The 21406-nt window shown below is 47.2% G+C and overlaps 1 protein-coding gene across 1 annotated transcript in view; it reads right to left on the bottom strand.

Annotated features, from left to right (window-relative positions):
• The window catches only part of LOC144790715 (5-hydroxytryptamine receptor 3A-like), a 62518-nt gene that overhangs the window by 18245 nt on the left and 22867 nt on the right, over nt 1–21406 (bottom strand). Inside the window, exons 5-6 of the mRNA XM_078665433.1 lie at nt 18772–18983; nt 10738–10898 (exon numbers count right to left, since the gene is read on the bottom strand). Coding sequence (XP_078521559.1) covers nt 10738–10898; nt 18772–18983 — 373 coding nt within the window. The remainder of the gene's footprint in view (nt 1–10737; nt 10899–18771; nt 18984–21406) is intronic.

The raw sequence follows: 21406 nt of genomic DNA, 5'->3' as shown, positions 1-21406 counted from the left end.
AAGGCGGGGAGAGTCACCCATCTTCTTGGGGACTCTCCTCGTCGAGGCGGAAAAAGCGGGACAGGCCATCCGCGTTGGCGTGGTCCTGGCCGGGTCGATGTTCCACAGTGAAGTCCATCCCCTGCAGGGAGATGGACCAACGTAGTAGTTTCGGGTTTTCCCCCCGCATCTGCATGAGCCATTGCAGGGGTCGATGATCGGTCTGGACCCGGAAGTGGGTGCCGAAGAGATAAGGCCGGAGCTTTTTGAGGGCCCACACCACGGCGAAGGCCTCCCTCTCGATGGTGCTCCAGCGTCGTTCTCGGGCCAGGAGCCGTCTGCTGATGAAAGCCACTGGCTGGTCAAGTCCTTCGGGGTTCAGCTGGGAAAGGACTGCCCCAACGCCATGGTCGGAGGCATCTGTTTGGACGATAAATTCCCGACTGTAGTCGGGGGCCTGGAGCACCGGGGCGGAGCACATGGCGGCCTTCAGCTTCTCGAAGGCCGCTTGACAGTCTGGGGTCCAGTTGACCTTCTTTGGTTGGTTTTTGGAGGTGAGTTCCGTGAGGGGCCCTACGATGCTGCCATAGTCCCTCATGAACCGTCGGTAGTAGCCCGTGAGTCCCAAGAAGGCGCGGACCTCGGTCTGGGTGATGGGGGACTGCCACGACTGGATGGCCGCGATCTTGAGTTGCAGAGGGGCCACCAGACCGCTTCCCACCTGGTGCCCGAGATAGGTCACGGACCCCTGGCCAATTTGGCATTTGCTGGCCTTGATCGTGAGGCCAGCTCGTTGGAGGGCCTGTAGCACTTCTCGGAGGTGGTGGAGGTGGTCGGACCAGTGGTGGCTGTACACAGCGATATCGTCCAGGTAGGCGGCGCTGAATCCTTCGAGTCCTGCCAGGACCTGGTTTACTAGCCGCTGAAAGGTTGCTGGGGCATTCTTCATGCCGAATGGCATGACCTTGAAGTGATAGTGGCCATCCGGGGTAGAGAATGCAGATCGTTCTTGGGCCCGGGGTGTGAGACCGATCTGCCAGTAGCCCGCTGTCAGGTCGAAGATGCTGAGGTAGCGGGCAGCTCCCATGCGGTCGATTAGTTCATCTGCTCGGGGGATGGGGTGTGCGTCTGTTCTGGTGACCGCATTCAAGCCCCGGTAGTCGACGCAGAACCGGAGCTCCGGCGTGGTGCCGGGGGCGGCCGCTTTGGGGACCAGTACCACTGGGCTGGCCCAGGGGCTGTCTGAGGGCTCGATGATCCCGAGGGTGAGCATCTTGGCCACCTCCTCTTGGATGCAGGCCCGTACCCGATCTGGTACGCGGTAGGCCCGATGGCGGATAGGGGGACTGTCTCCCGTGTCCACGTCGTGTAAGCACCAGGGGGTGACCCCTGGGGTGAGGGAGAACAGGGTGGAGAACTGTAGCAGGAGGACTCGGCAGCCTTGGCGCTGTTCCAGGGTGAGGGCCTCCGAGAGTCGGACCCCGTCCACGGAGCCGTCCTTCTCCCGTGACCGTAGGAGGTCAGGGAGGGGTTCGGAGTCCTCCTCGGTTCCATTGTCGGTTGCCATCAGGAGGCTGAGTTCGGAGCGTACAAAGTGGGGTTTCAGTCTATTAGCGTGGAGGACCCGGAGAGGGTTTCGGGAAGATTCCATATCGATGAGATAGGTGACAGGGCTCTTGCGCTCGATTACTTTGAAGGGCCCCGTCCATTTGTCTTGCAGGGCGCATGGTTCGGTGGGAGACATTACCCACACTTGTTGACCGGGTTCAAATTCGATGGAGGATGCATTTCTATCGTACCACCTTTTCATGTCCTCCTGACTGGCCTCCAGGTTTGCTTTTGCCATCTCTCTGAACCTTCTGGTCTGGTTGCGGAGGGTTAGGAGGTACTTGAAAACATCTGGAGGGTTCTTTAGAGGGGGCATTTCCCAGCCTTCTTTGACTAGGCTGAGCGGGCCTCGCACCGGGTGTCCATACAAGAGTTCGAAAGGGCTGAAGCCGAGGGACTTCTGGGGGACTTCTCGGTAGGCAAAGAGAAGGCACGGTAGTAGCACATCCCACTGGCGACGGAGGGGCTCTTCCAACCCCCCAATCATCCCTTTGAGCGTGCGGTTGAACCGCTCAACCAGTCCGTTCCCTTGAGGGTGATAGGGGGTCGTGAATCGGTAGGTGACCCCACACTGTTGCCAGAGGGACTTCATGTATTTTGAGATAAAGTTCGTACCCCTGTCGCTGACGACTTCTCGGGGGAAGCCCACTCGAGAGAAGATCCCCATCAAGGCTCGACCCACTACTGGGGCTGTTATCGTACGAAGGGGGACCGCCTCAGGATAGCGGGTAGCGTGATCCACCAGGACCAGGATGAAGCGATGTCCCTGTGCTGTTCGGGGGTCCAGGGGCCCCACAATGTCTATTCCCACCCTTTCGAACGGGGTGGTCACCACGGGGAATGGTTGTAGGGGTGCCTTGAGTTTGCGGCCGCTCTTCCCACTGGCCTGGCAGGTCGGGCAGGACCGGCAATGGTTGGATACATCGTTCCTCATTTTGGGCCAAAAAAAGTGAGTCACCAGGCGGTGGTAGGTCTTGTCTTGGCCCAGGTGCCCGGCCAGGGGGACATCGTGGGCTAGGTTCAACAGGAAGTCTCTGAAGTGGAGGGGCACCACCAGCACTCGCCCGGCCCCCAGTTCTGCGATTTTCTGTTCGCTGTACAAGAGATCATTGTCCCAATAAACCCAGTGGGCCCCGGTGGTGTCTCCTTGGCTCTGGGCGAGCGCTTGCTGTCGCAATCCCTCGAGGGAGGGGCAGGTCTTTTGCTCCTGCCGGAATTGTTCCTGGGTGGGCCCCCCTTCTTGACGCCACTGAGCCAGGTCGGGAAGCTCGGGGGGCTGTGTGGACCCCTCTGGGGTGGGGTCCGGGTGGTCGGTCTGGGGGAAGTCTTCTTCTGGAGGGATCGAGGGCGGAGGCGCTGCCCATTCTGGTTCTTCTGGTCTAGGGATGGTGCGGGTGGCCATGGACCGGGTGGTTACGCATGCCCAGTCCGGGAGACCCAACATCCCCAGATGCTCTCTTCTTTCCACAGCGGCCCACGGGGAGCTCTCGAGATCGTTCCCCAGGAGGCAGTCTACGGGGGCATCGTCACGGACAGTTACTTTCAGCATGCCGGACACTCCTCCCCATTCGAAGGGGACGCAGGCCATCCGACACAGGCTCTCCGAGTTGTCTGCCGATCGGACGGGGCAAAGTACGTTTGGTAGGATTTGTTCTGGGGTCACCAGGTGACAGCGGACGGCCGTCACACTGGCCCCGGTGTCACGCAGGGCCTCGGCCTTGCGCCCATTGATGCTCACCCATTGGCTGTACTTCCGAGTGTTGGCGGGCAGGGGAGTCCGCGGGACCATGTCTCTTCCTCCCAGGCATGCCAGGGTCATGGCGGCGGGTTCCCACTCGAACTGCTCCGACTCATAGGTCTCCGTGTCTTCGGAGATTTGTTCTTCTCCCAGGGCGGCGGCCGCCATCTGGCGGGGCCCGGGGACCTGGTTCTTCGGGCAGGTCGGGTCACTGGCATAGTGGCCGACTCGCTGGCATCGATGACACGTCACGTTAGCTCGGAACCCCGGGCGCATCGGGGGGTTTCCCCGGCCTGCTGGAGCCGGGGTGGCGTTCGTGGGTGCGGCCGGGGCGGCGTCTCTGCCCCGGCCCGGGCCTCGTCCTCCTCCTCGGGGACGATGGTGACCTTGGTTGGTTCTGTTCTGCTCATTCGGCCCACTCCGGGCCACTCGGGTGCTCTCCCACCGGTCAGCCTCGGTGGCGAGCTGCCGGGGTTCAGTCAATTTACTGTCGAGGAGGTGCTGCCTGAGCTCGACAAAGCAGTTGTTGGAGAGGTGCTCCCACACAATGAGATTGAAGAGTTGTTCGTAGGTGGTTACGTTGTTACCCTTGATCCACCCCTCGAAGGCTCGGCTGAAATAGTTCACGTATTCCAACCACGTCGTACCTGGGATCCGGGTGCAGTTGCGGAACATCTGGCGGTACATTTCGGGTGTAAGTCCATATCGACTGAGGAGGGCGGCCTTCATATGGTCATAGGACGTCATTTGATGGTCCGGAAGCTGCAGCAGGGCATCACGACCCTCGTTGACGAATCTCCCCCATAGACCGGCTCCCCAGTCACTTCGAGCGACCCGGTGGGCGGTCATGGCAATCTCATAGGCTTTGAACCACTGCTGTATGTCGTCGTTCCGGTGATATTCTCGGACCACATCCTTGGGGATGTGGACCTTCTGCTCGGTAGGACCCGGGGAGTGCGGTTGCTCGGGCACCCCTAGGTTTTTGTTCAGTTTGCGTATTTCTATCTCCGCTAGTTTGCACTCGTGCTCGTATGCCAGTCTTTTTTCTTCGAGGTCTCTCTGTCTCTGTTTTTCCTCTCGCTCTTCTCTGAGCCGTAAGTGTTCTAAGTTTATTTTTTGTTCCGCCAGTTTCAACTCTCCGTCTAATCTGAGTCGTGCCAAGTCTAACTCGTGTAATCTATTTTTTTCCCGCGCCTGGATCTCTTCATGGGAGGGGCCTGGTCTCCGTTCCTCCGTCCGGGTGGTGTTGACTTCCGGGGCTGCGGGGTCCCGGGGGGTTGCGGTATTTGTCTCTGTCCAGGCCTCTAGGGCGTTTTTGAAGTCTTCTTTTGTGCTTAGCCCGGTGGTAGCAATGCCTAAGTCCATGCAAAATTGTTTGAGCTCTCGGTGGTTGTATTCTTCCAGCTTTTCCATCTGGAACTTCTCCGCCGATCCGCTCTCTTTGGTCGTCATTGTGGTTTTAGTCGTAGGGTGAGTTACTGTCTGTACGGTACGCGTTGGTTCGGATCGCGCCGCTAGCCACCAATGTTAGACGGGGACCTGGAGGGTCGGCCGAGCAGAGTGATCGCACAGACAGGTAACTTCCCCCCCACAGATGGACACCACACAAAGCTTATGGTAACACCTTTTATAGGCACTTCGGGTAGTAGAGTGGTACGATACAGGGCGATCAGGACACGATGATCCTCTCAATTCTAGTCTCTAGTAAGGGAAGGGGGTAGCGGGACAGTCTTGGTACCCACGGGTACGGGTGTGTAACGGTGATAGCTCACAATCCTCGAGCTCGGTGTTCGGATGGGTCAGACCGCGGCAGCGCCAGCAGGTCCCGAAGAGGTCGTAGGTGGCACGGGCCGCGGCAGCGCCAGCAGGTCCCAACGAGGATGAAGGTTACAACGGGCCGCGGCAGCGCCAGCAGGTCCCACGAGAATGCAGGTTGCAACGGGCCGCGGCAGCGCCAGCAGGTCCCACGAGGATGAAGGTTACAACGGGCCGCGGCAGCGCCAGCAGGTCCCACGAGAATGCAGGTTGCAGAGGGCCGCGGCAGCGCCAGCAGGTCCCACGAGGATGAAGGTTGCAGAGGGCCGCGGCAGCGCCAGCAGGCAGGACAATAGTTCACAAGGCAGGGCTGTGGCAGCGCCAACAGTCCGTCAAGGATGAGTTCGTCGCGGTGTCTCTCGACTCCAGGATACAACTGCCTTCCTGTCCTGGGGCTGCCTCAGTTATAGGTCTGGCGCCCTTTGATGTCCGGACCCTCGCTCTTGGAGGTCGGGAGGTCTGGGATGAGGGAGTCCAGACACCCAGCAGGGGGTGGAGCCAGCGCCCGAGGAGGCTGGGGGTGCTCGGCACCTGGCGGGGGAGAGCCGTCGACACTTCGTACTCCCATTGACCTGTCAAGTGGGCCGTTCACCTCCTGGGTGGAGGGTGGTGCCGGGATGTCGGGGCCTGGCCAGGCCCCGGGTTGGGGTCGGGCTGAGGCCGCGCGGTGCCGTGTCCAAGATGGCGGCTGGGCCGGGCAATGGTGCTGACGGTGGCCCGGGCCCTGTCCTGCGGGGAGGGAGCGAGCCCTTCATGTGGCCTGTCCAACAGTATGGGTGTGTTGGTGAGTGAATGGATATCTCAGTGGTACATTTCCAAGTAACTACATATGTAAAAGGCAGTGTATGTGAGAGTTGGAGTACATAAATGACTGTACGTGAAAGTCAGTAATTTTGACAGTGGCTGTATGGATGAGTGTGTACTTGTATCAGTGTTTATATAAGAGAGTAAGTATGTGTTAGTATCTGTATGAATAAGTGAGGTGGTGTGTGTATAACTGTATAGGTGAGTGAATGGGAGTGTGATTGATTCTTTGCATGGCTGACTAGGTGTGTGAGTAACTCCATGGATGAGTGACAGAGTGTGAGTGTCTGTATAGGTGTATGAGTGCACATGATAGTGTTCTATTGATGAGTGACTGCATGCATGTAGCAGGCAGTACAAGCTCTTGTTATACCCAGAGTGGAATACGGTTGCGTCGCCCTTTGTGGTCTACCCAAAGCATCAACTGCACCTCTTAGAGCTTCAATTAACGCTCCAGCAAGACTTATAACTGGATCTAAACGTAGCTTCCACATCTCCCCGGACCTTCAATCCCTGAATTGGCTACCCCTAGATTTGAGAATTCAGCTGAAAATTGCGTGCATGACGCACAGAGCCTTACACCAAAAGACTCCCAGTTACCTGGTACAGAAACTGACGATCTCTGGTGGGACCAGATCCTCAAGAAATGCGGAAAAATTACTACTGAAACCACAAATATTCCATAAGAAAAAAACCTATAACAGATCCTCCTCTTGGATGGCACCCAGAATTTGGAATACCTTACCTCCAGAAATCAGACTTAACCCGTCCACTATTGCTTTTAAAAAGGAAGTTAAATCCATCCTCATGGCTAAATACACTTGAGTATGGTCTGCTGAATCAATGGGGGGAAAGACAGCTAAGCTCTCAACCACAAGACACTTATTGATGCTAAATATAACTATATTGTTTTTCTTTATTATATTCTTTGTACTTCTGTTTGGATCTATTCGTATGGCTTGTATATGTAACATTTACTGTTTGTATAGCGCTCTGATATCCGCTAGGATCTTGTTCGCGCTTTATAAAACTTTCAAAATAAATAAATAAAATGAGTGATCGTATAGGTGAATGGGTGGATGTGTGTGTAGACCTGGGAATCAGTGAGTGCGTATGTAGTAACTGGTATTGGTGTGTCAATGGTTTAGAAAATGGTAGTCTGTATATTTTACAGTGGGTGTATCAAAGGTTATATTAAAGTGTGAGGAGGTGCATCAGATTTTCACGTGGATGATGTCATCAGTGATGTCATTTGAGATGTTATCTCTGCGAAGCCAAAACGCGTCTCTCTGGTCGCAGGATCGAGGGAGACCCAAGAAAATAAATAATGCCGTATCCTTACAGCCTGTGTACGTGCCTTCTTCAATTGGAGCAGGACTGGGTGTTTATATATATATATATATATATAAATGTATATATATATATATATATATATTTTCCTTTGCTTTCCTTTGGATTTAAATGCATATATATATGTGTGTGTGTGTATAGTGCAACATATACAAAGAGCATATCATCTTGACACCAACAAGTGAATGATGTTATCACTGTTATTAAGTGTGTAAAACTTTACTTTAAAACCACACTTTTTTGATAGCCCTATGTGTTTAAAATTGTTTTCACATAGGAGTGGTTTTGTGCAAATGAGACTGATATACATTTATGACCAAAATTAGAGCATTTTTAGCTTTTTTTTTACAGTTCTTATGCTTGAATGTTTTAACAGATTTTAAATGCCAAAAATCATGTTTCATGTTTACATTTGTATTTTTATCTATTTTACATTTATGTATATATTTATTGTACATTTACGTATTTATTGAATCAAATGTATGAGTATTTGCACATGGTGAACCTTTTGTGGGAGCGCCCGCAGAGAAGTAAATACTATGTAGTATTTCTTCCATGTCTATTAAGTGGTCACCTGTTTAGCCAAGTAATGTTTTGCACTGGCACTTTAAACAAGGGTTGCCAGTAGGTATAGTTAGGACCGAGTTTCTGTAGGAAAAGCATTTTTGGCTTGACTATTACTTTGACGCCCTTTGACGAATCTTCAAGACATTTTCCCCCAAAGATGTATGACTGTGATTATAGTTGTGCATGTAAAGTTTATGGGTGATCCGTAAAGCAGGGGCTGACAAAAGGGGGGGGGGCTCAAAAAAGTATGTTTCCCATGTTAATTCCCATCGAGATTTTAGACACGACTACAGCCCGAACCACTGGATGAAATTACACCAAATTTGGCAGAAAGGTAGATCTTGATCCAGAAAGCACACATTTTGCTATTTGTTGTACAGCCGTTCAGTAGTTTTTAAAATATTAAAGGGTATCCAATTTTATATATCTAGGGTTTGCAAATAATGACAATCTCATGCAGAGATCTGATTGGCTGCAACACTTTAACCAGGAAGTGTTGGCAGCCATTTTGGGACTCAGCTTGAGCCGAGTGCCTGACAAAAGGAAAAAATAAAGAAAAGAGGACAAGTGAGGAATACCCTGACCCACTAGCTCTCGTGCTGAGGTCCCCCAGGGACCCCGCCAGGGCAAAATCGCATTAAAAAAGAAAATTGCAGCGAAATTGCCAATATTTGCGGCAATGTTTTTTTAAAACAACAAGCATGGTCTCCCATACTTGTTTGAGTATTTCCTCTGAGTGGGACAGGTCGAACGGACCCCCTCCATTGGGCTCAAAGATGACAGGGACGTTATAGCTAGGAAATAGATTTGTTTAAAACCTTACTGAAAAAACCAAAGGTTACAGGGACATTATAGTTAGGCTCAGATTTCTCTTGTCCACAGAACCACTCACCCCCCTATACAACCTCTCATACACCTACTCACATCCAAACAACCACTCACATACCCATTCACAGACACATACAAGTACTCACGCAACCACTCACTCATCTATAGAGCAACTGACACACCCACTCACTCATCCATACAACTACTCATACAACCAGTCACTCACCCATACAGTCACTCACACAGCCACACATTCACCCATACAGCTACTCACACACCCACCTATTCACATATACATCTATTCACACATCCACTCACTCTCCCATACAGTCTCTTAACACAGCCACTCACACGCCCACACAATAACTTACATATTCATTCACAAATCCGTACAAGCACTCACAAATCTGCTCACTCACCCACACATACAGCCATTCACAAAGACACGCACTTTCTAATACAGCCACTCACACACAAGCTCACTTATCCAAACACCCACTCACTCACCCATACAGCTACTTACACTGCCAGTCACTCACTCATACAGCCATTCAGACACGCACTCACTCACCCACCTAGTCACTCACACACCCACTCACCCCCCTATACAACCTCTCATACACCTACTCACATCCAAACAACCACTCACATACCCATTCACAGACACATACAAGTACTCACGCAACCACTCACTCATCTATAGAGCAACTCACACACCCACTCACTCATCCATACAACTACTCATACAACCAGTCACTCACCCATACAGTCACTCACACAGCCACACATTCACCCATACAGCTACTCACACACCCACCTATTCACATATACATCTATTCACACATCCACTCACTCTCCCATACAGTCTCTTAACACAGCCACTCACACACCCACATAATAACTTACATATTCATTCACAAATCCATACAAGCACTCACAAATCTGCTCACTTACACATACAGCCATTCGGACAGACACTCACTCTATAATACATCCACTCACACACAAGCTCACTTATCCAAACACCCACTCACTCACCCATACAGCCACTTACACTCCCAGTCACTTATTCATACAGCCATTCAGACATGCACTCACTCACCCACACAGTCACTCACACACCCACTCACCCACCCATACAGCCACTCACTCACCCACACAGCTACTCACACATGCATACAGCCACTCAGACACCCACTCACACACCCATACAGCCACTCAGACACCCACTCACACACGCATACACACAGTCACACAGCCACTCACAAAATATATGTTAGAAGTAGTATCACTCATTAGTAGTACACCAAGTATACTAATTTAACTGTTGTAGTAGCTTAGTATGTCAGGAGTGATATAGTATGTGAGGTCATAAGCAGTGCATTGGGGGGTAAGTTATAGTTATCTCAGGTAACTATAACTGTGGAATTTCACTGGTTTTATACAAGTGAAATCTGAGCCTAACTATAAAGTTCCCAAAACCTTTGTTTTTTTCAGTGAATTTCTAAGGTTTTTTTAAATTCTCCCCATCATGTTGCTCTATTTCTGACCTCACAGAACAGAATACTTAAACAACCATCTTTTAACAATGCTGAACAGTGTCAATTCAAAAACTGTATAATGCCATCTTAGAAGCTTTTACACATGTAGTTACATAATTAGTGTCTTGGGTATTGTAAATAAGTAAACTCCATTTTTCCTACAGAATTAAACCACTGGGATGGTCATGTCACTCACAGGAGTCTGTCCTTTTCTTGGAATTGCAGAGCCCTAGTACAGTCTGAGGGGCTCCAATTTAAGAATGAAAAAACATCCTTTAAAACAAAGAAATAGGTAAGTGTTCTGAGATCCTTTCTGACCATGGTAAATAAATCAATATTTAATCTGAAGCAGATATACATATTATCAAATGACCTTTAGATAAAATTCCCTTCACGTGTCTCTATCAAACTATCAAACTGTTGCACACACATCACATACAAGCAGCTTCAAATCTTGTTGGCAAATCCTTTTTGGCAAATTTCAGATCGACTTCAAGATTTACTTACCCAAAAGGTGACGATGTCCCATTCATCAATGCCAAACTTCAGGATGTCGGGGTACCCTTCGATTCTCACAAGTTCCCACTCTCCACTGGTCTCCAGGAATTCCTTTGAGTTTTCTGAGATCTGTTCTATGGTCAAAGCCAGTCCCAGTCGGACATCCCTCACTGTAAGTAACCACAAGAGTGTGAGGAAATGTGTTTTATGTAAGGAGTTAAACTTTACCATTTGGGCAGAAGTATAAGTACTCTCTCAAAAGTAGAAGTACTCTCTTTTTAATATGTTTATTGTCTTTGTCATGCAATAAATGTAACATATGTCCCAAATGAGCACTCAGGTGTTGTGAGCGTTGTCGTCTGACGGGCCTCAAGTAGTAGCACTGGCTTGTAAGTTGTTCGCCCAGAATTCAAGTAGTTTAGTTCACACCAATCTGAGTCTGGATTTGATGTATGGGCCTAGCTGATGGAGGCTTAAAAGCACCTCTCATTTGTTAGGTTGCTAGAGGAGCGGTAAGAGTGCTGCACCATTTGCCGCTGTCCATGGGTCAAATATACAGTCTGGCTGCTATATTTATTTAGTAAAAGTACCACATACAAGAAGCAATGGTGGAAACTCTTGGTGTAATGTTTTTAGGGTTAGGGTCAGTTAAATTCCAGCCAGTGCACAATAGTGAGGGACCACAGGGTCAGAAAGAGTTTTTTTTGTCACTTCTTGCTGGAGATAAATTTTCCCGTCCCGTAGATTTGTTGGAGTGAACATGTTAGTTTCAGGTCATCAACTTTGAAGGTCTCAAAAAATTGCATAGATGCACAGCACCTCTCTGCAGTATGTTTGCCTGCTTGGGTTTGGCATAAGCTTCTGCCTAAGTAGCATCTTTCAGGTCTCAATGGGCAAGTGTCGGAGGCCTTTAAGACCTTGGCCGGCTGGCCACTGGCCCAACTGAAAGGGATAATTCACCAAAAGTGCTTCTGCCGAGATGGAGGGAGCACTTTAGGAAAAGAAACAAAAAATAGTGGCCAACTTGTTATGCCCTGGTGACATAAGGAACCAGCTGGTGTTTTTACATCTCCCAAAGGTAGACAATCAAAGGAGAGTTGTCCATGTCCCTGACATGCTGGGAATGTTTCCCCAGTGTGTGGCAGTTCCTGACTGTTTATTTCTCCCCAAGACTAGAATATGGTGCATTGACAAAAGTGCAGCTAATGTGATGTCAGAAGTCCCAGCTTAAATCTGAAGGGTCTTCCGACACTATCTCAGCCAGATGATGTCCTGCAAGAGAAGCTTTTGATGAAAGACATAGCTGTGGTTCTGCTATTAGAAACACAACACTCTCCCAGCCTCTAAATAAGATGGTGGGACTGAGAGCTGAGTGGACAGCCACGCACTAGTTTTTGAGGGATGCTCCAGTACCACCCTGGTCTGAATGATTCCTTAGAATGTATACAATTTTGTATATTTCATTTAAATATTATGCATTCACTCTGTTCACGTGTTTAAGTATTAATCATACTAAAGTATACAAAAAGTGATGGATAGAATGCTTAATTTAATCTCAGCCACTGGTAAATACTTGAGCCGCATCCCAGTCCATCGTTATTTTACACAACATGCCACCTCAGTTTGGACCCAGCCATATGCAAATCAGTCTTGACCCTGCTCCAATGGGAGTAATCCAGCTGGAACTGCCAAGCCAGGTCCTCCTTGAACCCAGCACCAGGTTTGCACTTGTCATGGGCTCATCAACCAGGTATAGCTTGGTTCCAGTGACACAGTATGCACGGCACCCAATTCTGGGCACTGCCATGCCACTTAGGGCGACATACTAAAGTATACAAGAATGTGATGTATGGAATGCTTGAATTAATCTCAGCTACTGGTAATTACTCGGGCTGCATCCCAATCCATAGCTATTTCGCACACCATGCCACCTCAGTTTGGACCCAGCTATATGCAGATCAGCCGTGACCCTGCTCTAATGGGAGCATGGCTTGGCAGTTCATGCTGGTCTGTTCCGATTGGAGCAGGGTCAAGACTGATTTGCATATGGCTGGGTACAAGCTGAGGTGGCACGGTGGGGCAAAAAACGATGGATTGGAATGTGGCCTGAGCGATTGCCAGTGGCTGAGATTAATTCAAACTTTCCATCCATCACCTTGATGTTGTTGTAGTAAGCATCGATAATTTCTCCTAGCTTGCATTATTTGGTAGGATACCATGGCCTGGATGCATTAGTGATCTTGGAATGTATAGAATTTTTGGTATATTGCTCGCAGTGTCTTGTCACCAGGTCATAGCTCTTTCTCAGAGCTTAACTCCTTAACCGCGGCGCAAATTCCGCCGCGGCGAAGGAGTTCTATTGAGTGGTCGGGGCCGCGTTGGCTAACAGACGTGTGCGGCACTACCGAGGTAGTGCTCGCAACGGCTGTTGGCCGACGCGCGCACGCAAGGGGTTAATAAACCATTTCGGTCTAGCTGTCTGAAATAATCACACATGGGTATTATACCTAGGGCCACAGGAATTATGCAGAATGAGAAGGCCAAATTATGCAGCACATTTGAGTAAAACAGGCGAGGGCCAAATATGCAGCAGGGTTGAGTAAATTATGCATCAAGAAAAGGTAAATTATGCATCAAAATGCTGCACATTTTGTAATAATACTACTTAAGTATTTCATTATTTTTAAACTTGATAACTCTGTATGGGCATTGGTTGCATCTCATTAGTACCAGCTTAACACCCAAATATGGCTTTGAGTAACAGAAAGGTTATCCGTCCAGCTTTGCAAAGGGCCTTCCACTGTGCAGCAGTATGTGCTGCTGCATTTTTATTAACTTGTGAACTGTTTGTGCTAGAAACAAAATAGTTTTTGGTTAAAATCTGCAGATTATGCAGCAGATGAAGTATTATGTGGCAAATGCAGCAAATCTATAATAATGCAGTGGCTGCACAATCGCATAATGTCAGTGGCCCTGATTGCACATAAGTATAAACACATGCATGCTTTGTTTTGTATATAGCACGAACCTTGCTGACTAGCAATACAGCACTGTACATTAATGAGAGTGTGAACAGACAATCATGGACATCAATTGGGGATTCACACATCTGAACTACACTATGATATTTCCTCTTATAGTTGAAGAGCATTTCATATCTGTGAGTTCATACCCTTCGTTTCCATTATGTTACACCTTTTGCTGACGTTGGGCCTTATTTAGAGTCTGACAGTCACAATCTCTATCACAAAGTGATAGATATCCCCTCTGCTGTATTACAAGTGCCTTAAAATATAAAGCACTTGTAATACAGTGGACGGTCAATTTCGTCCATCAAACTCAAAATAAGGCCCTTTATCGGCGTGTCGAAGTTCATCCATAGAGGTCCTCTAAAGTTTTAATTTGATCACTCGTGGATTGTTTTGCTTCTCTGCGTCGTCTTTTGCATGTTTGTTTGTATGCACGTATTTGATTAGTGCAAACCTAGCCGAAAGGCAATGAAGTGCTGTACTAGGTCGATAGCAAAGACACAGTCAGCATGTGTTCCTACGGGTTTTTAGACAGAATATCGTGCCACAAAAATCGAGGGCAAAAATATTTTGAAGTTAAGTTTCTATAGGTTAGTAAAGTTTTACTCTATATAACTCCACATATATCTACCTTGGCAATACATATATCTTCAAGGTGCGTAGATGTGGAGTTAAGAACAGTACATCTATCCTTACTTATTTGCATTTACCTTCTCGATATTTTGGTCCTCAATACTTTTGACATAATATTCTGCCCATGTGATATTTGTGTTTCCGATATTCTGTCAGTGATCCATTTCTAAGGATTGCTAGTTGCCCTATAGATCGGGGGGGATGTTGCTCCAGATCCTGTGATTATAGAAATAGAAGGAGATTTAGGAAACAAAATGTTCTGAGCTCCTTTTAAAATGTTGCCATTGAATAGTGGTGTGGCTAGGAGTCACTAATTTTGGCTCTTGGGTGTCAGTGACCTATTTAGGGACACAGAAAATAAATCACCATAAGCTGGCAGTGTGGCTGTCCTGCCAAACCCTGACAGCGCTGGACTCGCCCCACCCGCTCACACTTTAAAGCGAGCCGCCACTCACGGCATTTTGAAGCCGGAATTTCATCTTCATAATGCCTCTAAGCTTAAATCTTTGCCTCCTCCTCCGACCCCCCTTGACTCTGAAACTACCCTCACGTGTCTATATTTAAATACCAGGTCCATGGTTAAACACTACCTGGACATTTTCCTCCTGCTCCAGGCCGAACAACCAGACTTTTTATTTATCTCAGAGACCTGGCTCAATGAGGGATCCCTGCCTGACATTTTAGCTGCAGTTCCCTCGAACTATTACATACTGCATGTCGACAGGCCAGCGGGCAAGAGGGGCGGAGGGGTTGCCGCGATTATTCGCAGCATCCACAAAGTCTCTTCCTTACCATCTCTTGACTTAACAGGATCAGACAATCTGATTTTTAAAATGGATATGAACACTGGATCACTACTTCTGATCCTCATATACCGCCCCCCTCAAAATATGCCCACTTTTGCAGCATCTCTAGCTGAACAACTTGCCCCCTTAATAATTTCCCACAATAAAATTGTGCTACTGGGAGATTTCAACCTCTGGCTGGACCTGGTTGAGTCAGACTCTCAGGCAGCTACGCTAAAAGAGACCCTTTTAGACATGAACCTCATCCAACACATTCACCTTTCAACCCATGACAAAGGGCATAGCCTAGATCAAATTTGGTCTCAAAACATCTCCTTGGCTATTAAGTCCATCATGCCCTGCATTTGGTCGGATCATTTTCTGATCAACTTTACCATGACCACTGAAAGAAGTAGAAAGCCCTTGCCTCAGCTAGGAGGAAAGACTAGAATGTGGAAGAATGTTGACATCCCCGCTTTTATTGGATCCTTAACCTCCTCCCTTCCCTCACTCGATCAGGACATTGAAGGAATGGAAGTAACCTTCTCTGAGTGGCTACTTCAGGCAGCTGATGTTTATGCTCCCTGTACCAACTTTCCCTGCTCTCGCCCCAATGACGCTCATAGGTGGTTTACACCTCACTTGAAAACCCTTAAACTCAAGGTCCGTCATTTGGAACGAAAGTGGCGAACAGCCTACTCAGGACAAGACAGGGCTAACTACTGTAAGGCTCGCAAGGACTACCAAAAGCTCATTCTGAAACATAAAACCGATTATTTTTCGGAAAAAATTCTCAAGGCTCAAAACAAATCTAGAGAATTGTTTAATATTGTGGAAAACCTCAGCACTAGTGATAGAACCTCTCTCCCGATGGTCCCCACACAGGAGCTCTGCAACTCACTCAACTCCTTCTTTTTTGACAAAATCTGTACCATTAAACAAAGTATCCCTATCACTCAGCCTTCTTCTTTCTTGGCAGACACTTTTTATAATTTTGTTACCCTGGACTTCTATCCCCCCATTGAAACTGCCACTTTATTCAAACTCCTTACAAAGGTCAAATCCGGATCCCCTGATGACATCTGCCCCCCTCACATTCTGAAAGAAGTGGGCACCAGCCTGTCCGGGTGCTTACTTTCTATGTTGAATGGATCACTTATACAGGGTAAAGTCCCAAGCAATTTCAAAAAAGCCCTCCTCATCCCCCTTATAAAGAAGGCAGGAGCCAACCCGTTAGATCCGCTCAACTACAGACCTATATCTTTGCTGCCATACTGCGCCAAACTTTTGGAGTCTCATGTTTGTGACAGCATTTCCGCGTTCCTGGAGAAATCGGAGTATCTTGCACCTAATCAGGCTGGCTTCCGCCCTTGCCATTCTACTGAGGCAGTCATTCTTTCGGTGCAGAATACTCTGAGGCGGAACGCGGATGCAGGGATCCATCAGGCTCTGGTGCTATTGGACCTCTCTGCTGCATTCGACACGGTCGACCACACCATCTTGGTCGACCGTGTCGAGCAGGCAGGCCTTAGGGGCCCTGCGCTGAGCTGGATCCGCTCATTCATCTCTGGCCGAACTCAATCGGTCAGACTGGGCTCCTTCACGGCTCCTGCTATATCCACCACCTGCGGAGTTCCCCAAGGCTCCTCGTTATCTCCCCTGCTTTTTAATTTGTACTTACGCCCCCTTTTGTACTCCCTCAGGAATGCAAAGGCCACCATCTTCAACTACGCTGATGATTTGCAGCTCATCTTTCCGTTGAACACCAAGGACTCTGTGGTAGAATTTCAAAACACCATGTCCCACATTTTGAGTTGGATGAGCTGCAATCATCTGAAACTCAATCCAGGAAAGACCGAACTGGTCTTGCCTGGACAGAGTACACTTAGTTGGAATCCCAGCTTTTGGCCCACGAGCATGGGCGTCCCCCCATCTAAGTCACCCTCGGTTAAGAGCCTAGGCATTTTCATTAGCGAGGATCTTTCTTTAAAAAAACAAGTTGGAGCAGTTGTGTCCTCCAGCTTCTTTCAGTTAAAGAAAATAAAAAAAATAGCTTGTTTCTTCTCTTCAGCGGCCCTCACACAGATCGTCATCTCCTTGGTTCTGTCCAGACTGGATTTTTCTAACAGTCTCTACCTTGGGCTCCAAACTGGAGAGCTTAAACGCCTCCAGCTGGTTCAGAACCAAGCAGCCAGACTTCTTTTGAACATACCTAGGAGGCAATCAGTTCGACTCGGCCTTAAACAGCTACACTGGCTGCCGGTTGAGCAACGTGTGGCCTTTAAGGCCGGGTGCATTTTATTTAAGTCTGTACATGACACTGGCCCCCTTTTCATTAGAGACTTATTTAAAAGATACAGTCCTTCCCGTAACCTCCGATCCATCCACAAATTCCTCCTGACTGTACCTCCATACAAGAGGAAACGTCTCGGAGGCAGCTGCTTTGACCACCTTGCAGCTGCCTTCTGGAACTCTCTTCCTCTTCATCTAAAACTGAGTGACAATATCCTCAGTTTTAGACATTCTTTGAAGACCTGGCTTTTTTCTCAGGTACATCACTGAGTTGCCATCACCACTAACTGACTGTCGTGCCTTGTTCCGCCCTATAGCGCCATGAAGCCTCCGGGCGTACGAGCGCTCAATAAATGCTGACTAACATTAACATTAACATTAACATTAACATTAACAGTCCCCACCCCTCATCTAGAGATGGCAAACCACAAGGTTTCAGCATCAGCTGGCTCCACTGGTTGAAACCCTTGCCCTGGCGGACACTGCATCACTTGGCCGACAAATCATGCTGACAGTTGCACTGCCTTACTTAGGATGGGCCAAATATCACTGGATGCGTCTGCTTTGCATAGCGGGCCTGGACAGGGAAATCAATGAAGGACACCACCACAAAAGAATCACCTTCAACTTCTTCATGCACGCCTACAAAGCCCTCCACGACACCGGACCTGCCTACCTCAACCACCGCTTCTTCTTATACACACCCACCAGACATCTCAGCTCCACCCAACTGGCACTGGCCACAGTCCCCCAGATTCGCAAGACCTCGGCTGGAGGAAGATCCTTCTCCTACCTTGCTGCAAAGACTTGGAACTTCCTGCCTCTGCATCTCATGCAATCACCGTCACTTCCCCAATTTAGGACTCACCTCAAGACCTGGCTCTTCGACTTCGACTGAACTGCCTGTGCCTTGAGACTCTAACGGGTGATTAGTCACGCTTTACAAAAACTCTGATTAATTGAACGACCACACAGAGAGGAAACTCCCTGCATGTCAGGCCCATTGATTGTTTGTTAGATTGTTATTGAAAAAACAAAACACTTTGGTAAGCATGCCAAACAAGCATGGCGCCAACTCTGCAAATCCGCGGCAGGTGCTCTGAAAGTTTTTGGGATCTACCACCAGCTTGACAGGGATCTCTATGTATGTCAAGCGGTCCTCCACCTTTAGCTACCTGGTCGGTCAGTAGGCCACCTGTGAGAATCTAAAACACTGCTAGCCTGTGGTCTAACAGAAAGTGTTGTTCAAAGTTCCTAGACGCTCTGCCCCTTGCACGGCATGGAGGTATGGATATTCGTCTTACCTGTGTGCATGTAGGAGCCAAAGGTGAGGGAGCAGTTCTGCACATCAAACGGAAAGTTGAAGATGCCCAGGTTGCAGGAGCTCACCACGCGCAGCATGCGGTCATAGCGGATGGTGCCTGTGTGGTTCACATAAACGTAGGGCGTCCGCTGGGACTTGTCCTCATCGATGCTGAGGGGAGAAAAAGGCGGAGGACAGATCTCACGCTCCAGCCTGTGGTCAGGAATAGCAACGATCACAAGTAATAGGGGAAGGAGAGAAGACGACACAGTCAGGCCGAGGTCCAGCCTAGGGCAGTGGAAACCCCAGGCCTCTGTGTGCAAATTTTCATTCATTCAGTGGCTTCTTCCATTACCACCTTGTCCATCTTCCTCGTCACAGTTCTTTCTCTATGAAGGCGAGTATCACCCTATAGATAGGAAACTTCTTTGCTTGGCAAAAAATAGTAGCTGTTCTCTTAAAATCTCAAGACACCTTTTTTGTTCCTAATTTTTTACCCTTTGTAGCCACAATAAGCATCATTACCCTTCCTCCTCTAGTGCAGCACCAAGCCAAATAATGCCTGGTAGGAGGACAACCCAGGAGAGAAACTTTGGCTGGATTGTAGGACTGTGAAGAGGAAGACTTGGACTCAGAGTAATGAAGATAATCAGACAGTTTACACCCATCAGATGAAATCGACACCCTTTTTTATTAAGGAAGGGTACGGCTACAGATAAATTGCGAGTAGATCTCTTAGATTCATATAAATTCTTCTTTGCGTTAATATCTCAGTGATATAAGAACTTCTGGAAAAGATATGGGAGATAAGGCTGATAGGGTCAATTGTCTTGATAGTGACATGGCTCTTTTTATTTCTCTATAGTGGACTTTGCCTATAGATCTCTATATTTGTTATTGTAACTACTTGTGAAATTCTTAACTTTTGGGGTCAGTGGTGAAAATGGTTTTGACAAGGTGGTGTACAATTTTTTTTTCTTCATTCATGCCTGAATAGAACTGAACAGTAATCAGACCTCATTAATGTCATTGAATATTTTATTCAACCTAATATCTTAAACTGATTGCTTGCTGAAGCTGTAATCTATAAGGGGTAGGTGCAAAAAAGGCGGCTTTGTTGGTTTTATTGTACTGGGTCCATCACTACAATAAGTGGGAGCTTATGCAATACCAGAATCTGAAAGAATTTTAATTTCAGGTGTTTACCTGTACTGAATTCAAGGTGCACATTTTGGAATGTGGAAAGGCTGAGTAGAGGTGTTAGGATTAAAACGAGTGATCATACATTATGCACTCAGTTTTGGAGATGCTGTTGCAGTAGCAACTAAACTATCCTTCTAGACTTAGCTATTTTGATACTTAGAGCCTCTTGGTGAGAGTGTGCACAAGACTATGGCTGCAGCTGAGTCCAGGTGGGCAGGAATGTGGGCAGACAAATGTGGGCAGGCACTTTCATTAATGTGGGAGTTTCAATGTAGATTAAGGTGTCCAGTTGTGGTGGTGTTATAGACCAACATGTTTAGGCATCTAAGCAAAGGTTTCTCCAGCATGTAAGATGCAGGAGTAGGTAAGTATTCTCTGTTGACATCTAGTGTAGCCTGCAAATCACAAACATTGTTGCTGGTCAGGACAACCCAGAATGTTATTCGTCTGTGGACGTTAAATTGGTTACCATTGAGTTGGATTTTGTGAATACCTATTAGTTACAACTCAACAAAACTGTGTTAAAAGACAATATATAAAAACTTTTTTTTTTTATTCTACATTAAACTGGTTAGGATGAGTGACACATCTTTTCCTTTTCCATATCCTCCCCCTGAATCGAACCATGGTAAATGAGAAGGTGAAAAATGAATGTTTTCTTTGTTCATTAAATGTCCTTGTGGGATCACTGACATAATATCGACGACACAAATATCGAGATACACAAATATCGAGTCAAAAATATCGATTGACAAAATATCGACTCCCTATCTTCAAACAGGTAAGTACCAAAATATCGACTCCAAAATATCGACTTACAAAAATATAGACTGTCAAAATATCGATTTTTTAAAATGTCTTAAAAGTAAGTTAAAACTAATATAGTAATAAATATATTTAATATAAACTTAGAAATAATTATTAAAAAAATATAATTTTAATAAATAATTTATATAATTAAAAAAATTATATCACCAAAAATTACACACACACACATATATATATATATATATATATATATATATATATATATATATATATATATATATATATATATATATATATATATATATATATTTATTTAAACATATTATTAAATAAACATATATAACATTTTAGAAAATGTTTAAAATTTATTGTTACAACTATAGTGAGTTCAACATTAGCAAAAGTGTTGGATAGCGTAGAGGTAAAATTTACTACTCCCACTCCAGTGGGTGCAACAGTAGGGAAAGCGCTGGATAGCGTAGAGGTTAAAATTACTATTCCCACTCCAGGGATGTATGACGTTACAACGCATACTTTTACAACGCCTACCATTACAACAAAACTTTTACAACGCAAAAACTTTTACAACGCATACATTTACAACGCAAGATTTTACAACGCATATACCTTTACAACGCATACCATTACAACATAAGTATTGGTAA

This window comes from Lissotriton helveticus, chromosome 11 (assembly GCF_964261635.1).
Source record: "Lissotriton helveticus chromosome 11, aLisHel1.1, whole genome shotgun sequence".
NCBI lineage: Eukaryota > Metazoa > Chordata > Amphibia > Caudata > Salamandridae > Lissotriton > Lissotriton helveticus.
Note: the sequence above shows the minus strand (reverse complement) of the source record. Positions and strands in the feature narration are given on the sequence as shown.